Below are 12,711 nucleotides of genomic sequence, written 5' to 3' on the forward strand. Positions count from 1 at the left end.
AACTTTTATCTTTACAATCTTACGATCTAGCATTGCTTCGTAGCTTCAAAACACTCATGATTTGTCCTTATTATTTTACAGTCTACTACTCTTCATAGCATTGGAAGATACAAGTTGCGACATGTCTCAAAATATTATGCTCATGCACCTAGCCCGTCCTTGCATCATTATATCACTTAACAGCTCCTTTCTTACGATCTTACTATCATCTATATTTTGTGTCATTGGACACCTCATAATCTTCTTCTACAATCTTATGATCACAACTCTTTGTATCTTTAGAAATCTCCTTGAAAAAGCCTTTACAATTATGTGATCTCCATTTATCGTAAGATCAAAACTCTCCACAACCTTTGCACTTTGGTGTCCTTGTGATCTTACAATCCTTTTGTTCTTGTATGGTCATGGGTTCCTTTTTTAGCCTTTATGATCATACACACTTGTACTTATCGTAGCATCCTATCACTCCAAAATCTATCGCAAAGCACCAATGATGATACGCTACTGGGAACATTGTGAGATTGGGACCCTTGGAAATACATACCCGTAATGCTATGACCACATGGTATATCGTGAGATCGGGACATTCAACATCTGCCTTTATGATCCTTCACTAACCCCTACATCATAACATTAGGAGAGGGGAGATTTAAGCTTATGACTGGATGCCTAAAACCTTGATCATAAGAGCATAAGACCTGACAGAAAATATGAAAATAACATACACTCTCCCACTTGAAACACAAAACCTAGGGTAAAGGTGAAAATTGATCGCAAATTTTAAAAATTCTCTATGGCGTGGTAAAGACATAATTCTTAGGATATTAGATTATCCCTCTAGGGCGGGATTTTTCAAATAGGGCCAGGGCAAAATGATCAGGTTAGGGTTGTTTTCTGGTAAACTGATAACAAATAAAGAACAAACCCTAACATTACAACATATTTTAAAATATTTTCATATAAAAATCCAAAGTTTTGGCACAATGAAAAAAAGGGCTATCATGAGGATGGTGGTTTGATTCCATTGAACCCTAATATGATTAACTTAATTATTAAATAAACTACCAAATATATAATCAGATAAACTACCAAATAAACTACCAATTATATTACCAAATATACTACCAAATAAACTACCAAATATACTATCAAATATATTATCAAATAAACTACCAATTATATTACCAAATATACTACCAAATAAACTACTAAATAGACTATCATATCAACTACCACATCAAATACCAAATAAAATACTGAATATACTACCAAAATTACCAAATAAACTACCAATTAACAACAATAAACGACCAAATAATGATTAACATAGTTTAGTCATAAATTTGGTTGTGAGATAAATGTCTGGCAATAAACTACCATTGGTCACATGATCAAAATTAGTCATATATCTAGAGTTTTTAGTAATTTATTTAATCATATATAGTTCTTTTTGTACTAGTGGATTCAATATTTAGGATGAAATTGGTATGTTGAAGATTGACTCAGTTGAGGATGCTTATCAATATGCTTTAAGGGAAGAAGAAAGGTTGGAGAGAAGAAATCAAGGTAGTTCTAAAGGGAAGTAGAAGTAGGAATACTTAGTGAAGGAGAAACAAATTTTCGAGGATGAACTAGAAGATATTGAATAGAAGAGAAAAGGTAGAGGTGGATTTAGAGGTACTCATTTCAAATATGACGAAGACAGACATAGAGATTTTGAATGTTCCTAGAAGGCTATGAAAGAGTTGTTGTGATAAGTGAGAATGTGGATTCAATAAATGAGCACAAGAAGGAGAAGGGGAATTTTTCAGTTTGATGAATGTTGCTTACAAAGAAGGTACTATAACCTTGGCAAAGAAGGAATTTGTTCAAGACTCATTACGAGTTTGGAGGTAAATGATGGAATGAGATTGTGGATGGTGGTAGTAATGATAACCTAGTTGTTGAGGAGACGGTTTAAAAACTTAGTTTGAAGAGAGTGAGACATCCTTGTCCTTATAGGATTAGTTGGTCACAAGATGAACATGCTTTGGAAGTAAGGGAGTAGTGTCTTGTTGATTTTTAGATTGGAGAGTATGTTGATCAAGTATTGTATGATATTGTGGACATGAGAATTTGTCACATACTATTTGGTAGACCTTGGCAATATGATTGTAGGATAGTGCATGATTTTGTCAAGAATGTATTTATTGTTGAGAAGGGTCGCAGGGAGTATTCCATGGTTCCTTTGTAGAATGCAAAACTTGGTAGGAGGAATGTGAATTTGGTAGGCGAGTTGAGTTGAAGGATTCTAAGAGGGCTAGATATTAGTGTGGAAAGAAAACATGTGGTACACCAAGGAAGGATGTGAAGAGATAGAGTAATAAGTTGAATGTTGTTGGAAATGATTTTCAAAAATGGAATAGAGGAAAGAGTGTACAAGTTGATGTGGTGGAGGATATGTATGTGAAAATTAGTTTAGGTTTTATGTATTGAATCCTAGAATATGTTCTTCTAGCTACTAGAACATCTTTTCACATCAGGGGTGTCTAATGTAGGAGCACCTTGGGGTAGTTGGATATCCTGTATGTTGGAGTGATTTTGATCTTGGAATTGAAAAACTTGGTTGAAGAAGATGTGATGCTTGATCATTATTGGGTAGTTCTTGGGGTGTAGTGTTTCCCAAGGAACTCAGTGACTAAAGGATCTCAGTAAAGATTGTGATGCTCAATTGATATTATTCTTGATGGAAACTATGCTCAATAATGCTTGTGGGAGCTCTGTGAATGTGCTTTCTTGGCTTTCTCAGTGGTTGGTGCTAATGCTTGGTGGTTTGGCTCATTGAATGGTGTTCTTGGGAGTTTGACCGACTGACTTGGTGCATTTAATATTTGTAGCATGTGATCATGATGTGGATTAATCTTGGGATGTGTGTGGACCTATTTGGGGTCTTGGTTATTTATTTTATGTACATTTAATGCTTCTTTTAAGCCGGATATGACATATTGCATTTATTTAGGTTTCTAAATGATTCTATTTGCAATAGACCAAGTGGTCATGCAAGTATATAAGGAGGGGTTTGGGTAGTGTTTAGAGATTCAAAGAGAGAGGAGTAGTGATTCAAGGAAGGAATTTGGAGTTGTGAATTTGTGAGTAGAGCTAGTAGCTACACCAAGGATTGCGAAACAAGGAGATTTCTTGGTGGCATGCGAGTGCAATTTTAAATCTTTCTTGGGGTTTCTACCATATTATTGTTACAAATCTACGCTAGCTAGGGTTTGGGTTGGATCTTGAGGGATCTTGTAGAACTATTAATTGCTTTATATTTGGTTGTAATCAAGAAGGCTTTATAGCTCAACACATTGCATGTAATTAGTTGTTTTATGAATAAAGATTTGGGTTTTGGTATCAGATCTTATTTTCCTGTGTTGTGTTTCTGTTGTGTGGTTATTGTTAGGGGCTTGTACATCTCCTTCAGGGATTCTCCTAACTTACACTACATTATTAAAAATTATACATGTTTTATTACTAACTATTTAAAAAATCATGAAAAATAAGAATGTAAAGTTCATACATCTATAATACAATTTAAATAGGAGGTGTTTGAAAAGTTGGCGAGGGAGAGGATAAGTGTGACATTAGATCGTGCACATAAATATAATAAGTAATAATATTTTCTCGATGAAAGATTTTTTCATTAATTTTAGACATACAATAGAAATTAGATAGCTTTGAATGTGAGCATAATTTTTAAAAATTTTCATAATTTCTAATATAATTTAGAGATATTTTTAGATTCAATTGTAGTGAAAATAATACACCAATAATTTTACCCATATGTTACCTTAGAATATAAGGGTAACTTATAAGTAAAAAAGAACTAGGAGCCTTCACTATCCTTGTTGGCAACCTAGCACAATTACCACTTGTGATACATAAGCCTAGATCTACACATTGCACTCAGATTCTAGAACATTATGAGACTATTTCACAACAGTAGTCATCTTAAAGACAATGTTCTAAGAAAAAGGTGAAAGTATAAGACAATCATTTATTTTTTTGGATATTAGAGAATACACGATAAGTGGAACCAAAGCAAGAAGATTAGCCTCTCTTAATGAAACATGTAGATAAACAAACACTATCCTATGAAAATGAAGATTTTGCTCAAAGAACCCATTTTCTATCAGTGATGCAACCAAGCTACGTAATAGAAGGATGTTAAAATGTTGAATTTTACAGTAGCATATGCAACTGCGACAAGTACCAAGAGCACAATAGAGAATGTAGCGAGCTATGAACAACTTGAGGAATGAATCATACTTTGCATAGGCCAACACACCACAATAAAAACAAATATATGGACAAATATAGGGCTTTTGAATGTGTACTTGGAAAATAACTCAAATTGTTTATAGTTGTAATACTCACCCATAGTTTACTTTTCTAATCTTATCACCAATCTCTTTTAGGCCTTTTCATGCATGTGTTAGTTTCAGAGACATTTGATTTACAAATACATGATATTATTTCATGACTTGATTTTATGTCTAGATTGAATACTTTCATAATGATGATACTTAGAGGACTTCTGGTAAGTAAATGCAATTGCTTTCATGACGATGTCTTATAGTGTGCCTTCAAATAATGATAATTGTGTTTTCTTGAATATGAGTTATTTATATAGAAGTATGATGTTCCTTGTACTCATGATTATTTATGGTACTTACCCCATTCTTGCATGTGTATGGTGTGCATGCATGTTTTACTTTTTTGTTTGATGTGTATGATGTGGTTAAGGGAGGGAGTTATAGTCACCTGCTTTCGGAGATCTGCACCATGTACCACTCCTCGCCATTTCTTGTTTAACTTAGATATATATGCACATGTGCGTGCTCATCTTTTATGCAAATTACAGGTATCAAGCATTGACTTCCCTGAATTTCTAGGTTGAGTGTGCCCTATCACAATAACTCAATTGTAAGAATGAGAAGATAATGATCAGATCCAATCCCAACCATAGCTTGAAAACTTGTCCTACAAAGAGGAGTCGTATCTAACTACCTATCCTTTTTAAACCCGGGAGTCTTTCTTTGCATATGTTCCTTGACTTTCACTTTGGCCTATTTTGTTGATGTGGTTTATGCGACTTTGACTTTGAAAATTGCTCGATAAATACTTATTTATGATTTTTGGATTAATCATATAATATTTGTATTAGTAAATTTTATTTGATTTAAAAAGCTTAAATATTTAATAAGATGATATTTAACTCTTTGGAATTATTTGAATATATGGCTAATATAAAAGATTTAATTTAAAGTTCCAATTTGACAAATTAAATTAAAAGAATTTAAATATTAAATATTTTTGTGTGAATATTTAATTAATATTGGTTAATATTAGAGTTGCATTTAAATAATGAACTCTAATTATCTTTATTGATTAAAATAAATAATTCCTTTTAACATGCTTGTATTAAATAAGAAAGTGGGAAAATAAAACAAAAGAGTTTATTTAATTAAAAATTGAGTTAAAATTGCATGAAAAGATTAATAATAAAAAAATTAAAAAATTTAGAGCTTTTAGAGATAGAAACCCTAGAGAATTGTCAGGGCTCTATATTAGAGGATTTCAGTTCATTATTTCACACACATGTTTTAGGAAGCACAATTTGGAATTGGAGCAAAAGGATTGTTGAAAGTCTTAGAGGGTTTGGATTTGCATACATTCACAAATTGTCTCATATTTTTGCTCTTGTTTTGAGGTAGGGTTTGGAACCAATTGTGAATTTTTAATGAAAGATCTGTCTACTTCATGTCTCTCTAGGTCCTTGCTTAATGCTTATTAATTTATTGTATTGATTTTTGAATAAAAAACTATGCTGTAGATTTTGAAAAGGAAAACTAATTGATCAAGCAAACTTGACTAAGGAAAACTGTAGAAAAATCTAGAAAATTATTATGATTGTATTCTTTTAAAACTATTTCTATTATAGGAAAATTTTTAATATAGGAAATTGGGAGAAAATAATAAATTGAACATCTAGGGTTTCAACTTTATATTTGTCATTAGAACCATGTGCTTATCATAAATTTTCTAAATAAAGATAAGTATTCTTCTTCTATCTAAAATAATTTAGTTGTAAAATTTATGAGAAAAACAAAAGATTAATTGAGAGGAAAGGATGTTGTAACTAAAACTTATACATGCACATGAAAATAAATATACTAAAGGTAGAAAACTAAGTATATTATGCTTGCATGATTTGAGAGATCAAAGGTATGCCAAAAAACTATTTGCATGTTTATTTGTATTTTATAGAAATATAATAAAAAAATTAAATTTATTAATTTTTTTAAATTACTAATTATTAATTTTATAAATTTAAAAAAAACTATTCAAAAATTTAAAAATATTATTTATTTCTTTCAATAATTAAATAAATAAATACAATATGTTCTTATAAGTGAATGTTTGATGCTAATGTTTATTTTTTAAATCTCTTAGTGAGATATAACTTATTATATATTTATTAATGCTACTGGAGTTACAAGTTTTGATTATGTAAAAGTAGGTTTTAAGGACCCGAAACTATAGTACAAGTTAAGCTAGGAAAAGATAGAGGAAGTAGAAGCATACACGAAATAGACCTCCAAAAGAAACACAAAAGAGGTCATAAAAAGAACTACTGAAAGAAACAGCAAAAAGACAACAGAGAGACAACAAAAAGACAACAGAAAAGACAGTAAAGACCCAGCTAGGTAGCCTTGACCAAATCCAGTGCCTAATTAGCCAGAATATGCATGTTGTCCGCCACTGCCTTCACCTCATCCTTCATTCCCGTGTCATCAGTATTCTTAGAGTGAGCTCGGGTATGCTTACTGTGACCTTGGCAATCGGTTGCCTGAGGGGAGATCTAGCCTTTAACCATTTCCAATTTTTTAACCAAAGTACCCACATTCTCAGCCAAATGTTTTATCAGTTTCTCAAGGTTACTTATCTTGGCTTCCATCTTGGTGACCTTGTCATGGCTCGCATTGAAGTCTTTGTCCATAGCCCTGTTCTTGGCCTCCAACTGCGGGATCTTTATAATTAAGTTTTTAACATCTTCAGCACTTCCAACCACCTCCATGATCCTATCAATATGTTGGCCAAGAGTACGCTCACCATGAGCAATCTTACTGACATGCACAACTTCCATCCTTAGTTCTTGCATCTCCCTACCAAGAGTTTGCATTTGGCCTTTCATTATCCCAATTTCTTTCATAATAGCCCCCGGATTTCCATACATACCTTTCAGAGGTCTAGAAGAAACATCAAATTTGTCATCAAAATCTTCCTGTGTCCCCAATTCTTGAGTGTCCTCCTAACCTTACTCCCCTTTATCACCTAAATCTTTCTTAAGGTGCCTTGAAGGGTATTTTTTTCTTTTCTAGTCGATAGGCCAAGGTCTCATCATCCAAAGGGGAAGAAGCCCTCACCCCCGAACTTGCCTTAACCCTCATCCCTTTAAGCTCAAATTTATTCTTATAGTCCCTCACCAAGTCCTCCACAAAATTGCTCTCCTTGTCAGAGTCAGAATGACCCACCACTCTTCTTTTCTTCTTAGACCTAATCCCAGTTCCCTTGTTTATATTAACATCACCCCCTTCAGCTTAATCCAGGGTTTTAGAATCGTAACCCTTCTCCTGCATGCTACCTTCCGTATCATAATCCACATCCTTAATACAACCTCTGTTTCTCACAATTCTTTTGGACTTTAAAACATTCATTATAAGCACCATAAGACCCTCATGACAGACATGATCGCCATTAGGGTCTTTTTGTAAAGCAAGAACATAAATGCTAAGGGACTAATTCAGATAGTAAGGGAAATTGATTTTGACACTGGGCCTAAAATGGTTGGCCAACATGAAGTGATAACCATAACATTTTGTATATCTCCCATCCAAAGTTAAATACTCCATAATAACATACATAATGAACTACCAGGGACGAGAGATAGAGGCCAGATTAATGTAAGACTTACCAATTTTCACTAGATGACTCTTCTCAATCTCAGAATCCATAAACTCTGCAACGGCTCGATTAGACAATTTCCTCTCCATGTAGAAATTGATGCCCTCCATATGCAAACCAGTAGCCTTAGCGATCATCTCCGTAGATACCTCCATACGTTGATTACCCACCATCACTAAGCCCTCTTTCTAGGTTTTTATAAACTGTTGCGTGATGGTAGGATTGCTGCCATTCAACCTCTCCATAAACCCAGTGAAGTTACCCCTTCTCAAAATATCCCACATCTCTTCCTTTTTCTTCCATTCTCTGCAACTCACAGGTTCAACACGCTTCCTCTTTCCTCCCATTATCCAGGCTCTTGAACTCTCAATTTTCTTATTCTGCAACTCCCAAGTGAAGGAAAACTCAGGAATAGCTGCAAACATAAAGGCTAAAAAGACCCACAATCCATGGGAGACTATTAAAATCATTGGGAATTAAAGCACGAAATCCACGGCCACATAACTCCACATCATAACCCCGTATTGACATAGCAATAATTAAAAAGCCTTCTATGATGATCTCCATTTATCATGATTAAAGAGAATTCGAGCCTCCGAAGGTAAAGGATCATGAGTTTCCCAAATGAAGGAATGATCATTTCTACAAGCCACATTGGCTGCCCAGTCAGCCAATCCATTAGCCTCTTTGAAATTATGGGAAATCACACACATATCAAAGGAATTAATAATTTGGATAGCCTCATAAATTATATTACTAATTGACCATAAAGGTGTGGTTTTTTAATTTAGGCAATTAATAATATTTAGAGAGTCCCCTTCTAACCAAATTTTCTTCATGTTCATTTTTTTTGCATAAAGAAGACCATGGAGAGCTGCAGAGGCTTCAACAACATGATTAGTTTGAAATCCAATGGGGGTAGCTAGACTTCCCATATTATCACCATTGGAATTTCAAATCACAATACCACACCCTGCTTTGCCCGGGTTACCTTTCAAGGCCCCATCAAAGTTAATCTTATACCAATTGTCAGGAGGGCAATCCCATCTAGCAAGATCTCTTGGATTAGGTCCCTGAACCCCCTTTGCCACATTCTTCAAATTCTAGTTGTGAAGAACACTAGTTTTCCATTCATTACAAAATTTTTGTTCTAAAGCCAAATTATTAATATTCTCAATCAATAGAGTCTTAATTTTGTGGAAGACTCAAGTCGAATTGGATTCAACATCTCTAAAGATTCTGTCATTACGCTCCTTCCAGATGCCCCATCCAACATATGGCAGAATGAAGTCCCATAATTTACCAATCAGGATATTCTTAGAAGGTGCCTTCCAACTAGAAAAGAACAGCTGAATAGTGGGAGGGAAGACCCAATCAATGCTAACAAGTTTGAATAAATCATCCCAAACCTTCCTAGAATACGAGCAATGCAAAATGATATGATCAACTGATTCCCCATCATTTTTGCAGAGCACACATCTATTAATAATAATCATCCCTCTCTTTTTAAGATTGTCCAAGGTAAGCACTTTATTCTGCAAAAGGATCCAAAAGAAAATGTTGACTTTGGGAATCAATCCCTTCATCCATGCCTTGGCCTAACAAAGTTCTTCATGGTTATCAAAAGAGTCAATATAGGCTGAAGCGACAGAAAATAGACCACTACATTCATTTCTCCATATTAGCTCATCCTCCTTTTGGATTGGTAACAACACATTCAAGCACTTTCTTAGTTCAACCAAAGTGGGGTCCAGTTTAGAGAGGTCCACCCAACCATTGTCTATCCAGTAATCTACCACAAGAGAACCAAATTGGGTCTTATAGAGATCCATAAACCTATTCCAATCTTGGGTCATCACATAGGGGGTGATCCAATATCCAAGCATCTTCCCAAAAAAGAACTCTCCTACCATTACCAACCTTCCATTTGATCCCTTTTCTAATAATATTTTTAAGCTTCTGAGAATTTCTCCAAATCATAGAACCTCCTTGCTCCACATTACTATTTAGGAGATGGTAGAAATCAAAGTTATCCAAGTTGTATTTATCATTTGGTATATTCTTCCATTCCCCATCCTCTTTGTGCCACCTCCATAACAGTTTTGCCATTAAGAAATCATTCATAGAGGTAACCCTTCGTAAACCAAGACCACCCTTCTTATAAGGCATGCAAACATTTTCCCAAGCAATGAGAGGGAGTCTTTTTTTATTCTCCATACCCATCCATAAAAAAGTTTTCTAGATCTTTTCAATAGCAAGATCATATTTTCTAGGAATTTTGAAAAGGCTCATAGCATAAAGCAGGACACTTTGCATAATAGATTTTAGAACTACAACCTTACCTACTTGGCTGAGTAAGGAACCTTTCCAACCTGCGAGTTTTGAATTAAATCTATTAATCAAGGAGTCCCAAAAGCTATTAGGAGGATATAAACCCATAGGAAGACCCAAATAAGAACTAGGCAAGACACCTGTCTCACAACCAATGATCTTTTTAATCTTCAATTGCCTGTCCAAACTAACATTCATAAAGAAAATCTGACTTTTATTCCAATTGATAATTTGACCAGTAGCAACACCATAATCCACTAAAGCCTTCTTTAAACTCCTAGCATTCTTCACTGATGCTTCACCCATAACAATCAAATCATCAACAAATTATTGGTGGGAACACACAAGAGCCGAGGAGGAAGGGTTAAGACCCACAAAGTCCCCTTTAAGAACCAACCTATCAAAAAATCTTCCCAAACATTTAGCAAGAATAATAAAGAGAATAGGGGAAATAGGGTCACCTTGTCTAAGGCCCCTAGATGCCTTGAAGAAAGAGGAGGGGGAACCATTCACGAGCACCAAGAAAGAAGCTAAGGAAACTAGCATAAAGATGAGATCCCAAAATCTCTTACTGAACCCAAAAGCTTCCAAAACACGGAGGAGAAAGAGCCAATCAACTTTGTCATAAGCTTTAGAAAGATCAAGCTTTAGAAAGAACCCTTCCTTCTTAGAAGCCAAAAGAGAATGAATATTTTCATGCACAGTAATAATAGAATCAATGATTTGTCTGCCAAGAACAAACCCATTTTACTGTCTAGAGATGATATTGGCTAGGAGATTCATAATCCTCAGAGTAAGAACCTTGGAAATGATCTTATAGAAGGAGTTGCACAAACTAATGGGTTTGAACAGGTCCATGCTATCAGCCCCCGACTTTTTAGGAATAAGTGCAAGGAAAGTACCATTCAATTCTTTAAGGATATTCCTAGAACCAAAAAAATCCTTAACCCCATTCCAGACATCCACCCCGACAATATTCCAGTACTTATGGAAGAACAGAAGTGGGAATCCATCAGGGCCAGGGGCTTTATCTCCTTCAAAGGAAAGGACAGCTTGAAGAATCTCATCATTGGAAGCAATATATGTGAGAAATAAGTTCTGATCCTCAAAAACACAGGAAGGGATGCACTCAAGAAAAGAATCTTGTTTCCCCAGATCCAAATTGGATTCTTGAAAAAGAGATTTAAAAAAATCCACCGCCTCCTTTTTAATGATCTCTTCATTCTCCGTAGGTCCCTTATCTGTGTTAAGTTTGCAAATTCTATTGGCCATCTTGTGCTTGAGAGTAGTAACATGGAAGAACTTAGTATTATGGTCACCTTCTTTTAAGAAAACCTTTCTTGTGCACTGCCTCCAAAACATTTCCTCTTTAGCAATGATATCATGCAATTCAACCAATTTACCACATTCCTCTTCCATAGAAAAGGTCTCGTAACCCTCCACTTGTATCCTATCTTGAATATCCTTAAGTTCCTTCAAGATCTTATTTTTGTTCTTAAAGATATTGCCAAAAGTGCACTTATTCCAAATTTTGATATTTTTCTTAACATTCTTCAATTTGGTTGCCACTTTAAACATAGATGTACCTTTAACTTGAATATCCCACCACTCCTTAATAAGGGTCTCGAAACCTGGATGATGAGTCCACATTTTTTCAGGCCTAAAAGGGAAGTTCTTATGGAAATTAATCTTATCAACAGTCAGATGAATAGGGTAATGATCAGAACCCACCCTCACATGAGCACTAAGATTACATTTATACAGAAGGAGCCATTCATTACTAATGAAGGCATAGTCCAATCTAACCTGGATAAGATCCTTACCAGCCCTTCTATTAGTCCAGGTATACTCAATACCATGTAAGTCAATATCATGAAGAATGTGGTGGTCAATGAACTCCATTAGATCCAATCTATTGTCCAGCTGAGTCTGGCTCCCCCCTACTTTTCATTATCTTTGAGTGGAGTATTGAAATCCCTAATAACAAGCCAAATCTCATCCTCAAAAGACTTCCTCTAATTAGAGATTTTAGTCCAAAGGGCCTTCCTTCCCCATTTGGAGTTGGGGGCATAAACGTTAGTAAGGATCCAACTAAAATTATTTCTAGAATTATTGAATCTAATATTCATAAAACTAGAATTTTGAGACACAATCTCCCCTTGAATCCATCTACTGGACCAAAACACAGCCAACCCACCTGAAGCTCCCATAGAATCATTGCCAATGACCTTAACATTCTTAAACAATGGGAGGTTTTCCACCTTATCTTTTAACATCTTTGTCTCTTGAATAACCAAAATATCTGGCCTATTGTCTATGATCATATTCTTCAAAATGTCCTATTTGTGAGGGTTATTTAGCCCTCTTATATTCCATGAG

The 12,711-nt window shown here is 34.8% G+C and overlaps 1 protein-coding gene across 1 annotated transcript; it reads right to left on the reverse strand.

Annotated features, from left to right (window-relative positions):
• Nucleotides 1-8,189: 8,189 nt before the first annotated feature.
• On the reverse strand, nt 8,190-12,234 carry LOC149531326 (uncharacterized). The gene is made up of 3 exons (XM_089808322.1): nt 11,183-12,234; nt 10,905-11,059; nt 8,190-8,416 (listed from the first exon to the last, which is right to left on the reverse strand). The coding sequence occupies exons 1-3, from the start codon at nt 12,232-12,234 to the stop codon at nt 8,190-8,192; spliced, it is 1,434 nt and encodes a 477-aa protein (XP_089664448.1).
• Between the last annotated feature and the right edge of the window lie 477 nt (nt 12,235-12,711).

This window comes from Cupressus sempervirens, chromosome 11 (assembly GCF_028749045.1).
Source record: "Cupressus sempervirens isolate cs-2001-9-10 chromosome 11, ASM2874904v1, whole genome shotgun sequence".
Taxonomy (NCBI): domain Eukaryota; kingdom Viridiplantae; phylum Streptophyta; class Pinopsida; order Cupressales; family Cupressaceae; genus Cupressus; species Cupressus sempervirens.

Excerpts from the sequence above, each read along its gene's own strand:
- LOC149531326 (XM_089808322.1), bottom strand. The coding sequence starts at position 12,234 with ATGGAGTTCATTGACCACCACATTCTTCATGATATTGACTTACATGGT. Across the intron at positions 11,060-11,182 it reads GGGGCTGATAGCATGGACCT|ACAAATCATTGATTCTATTA; the intron begins GTTCAAACCCAT and ends TGTTCTTGGCAG. Across the intron at positions 8,417-10,904 it reads TTTGGAAGCTTTTGGGTTCA|CTATTCCTGAGTTTTCCTTC; the intron begins GTAAGAGATTTT and ends TTATGTTTGCAG.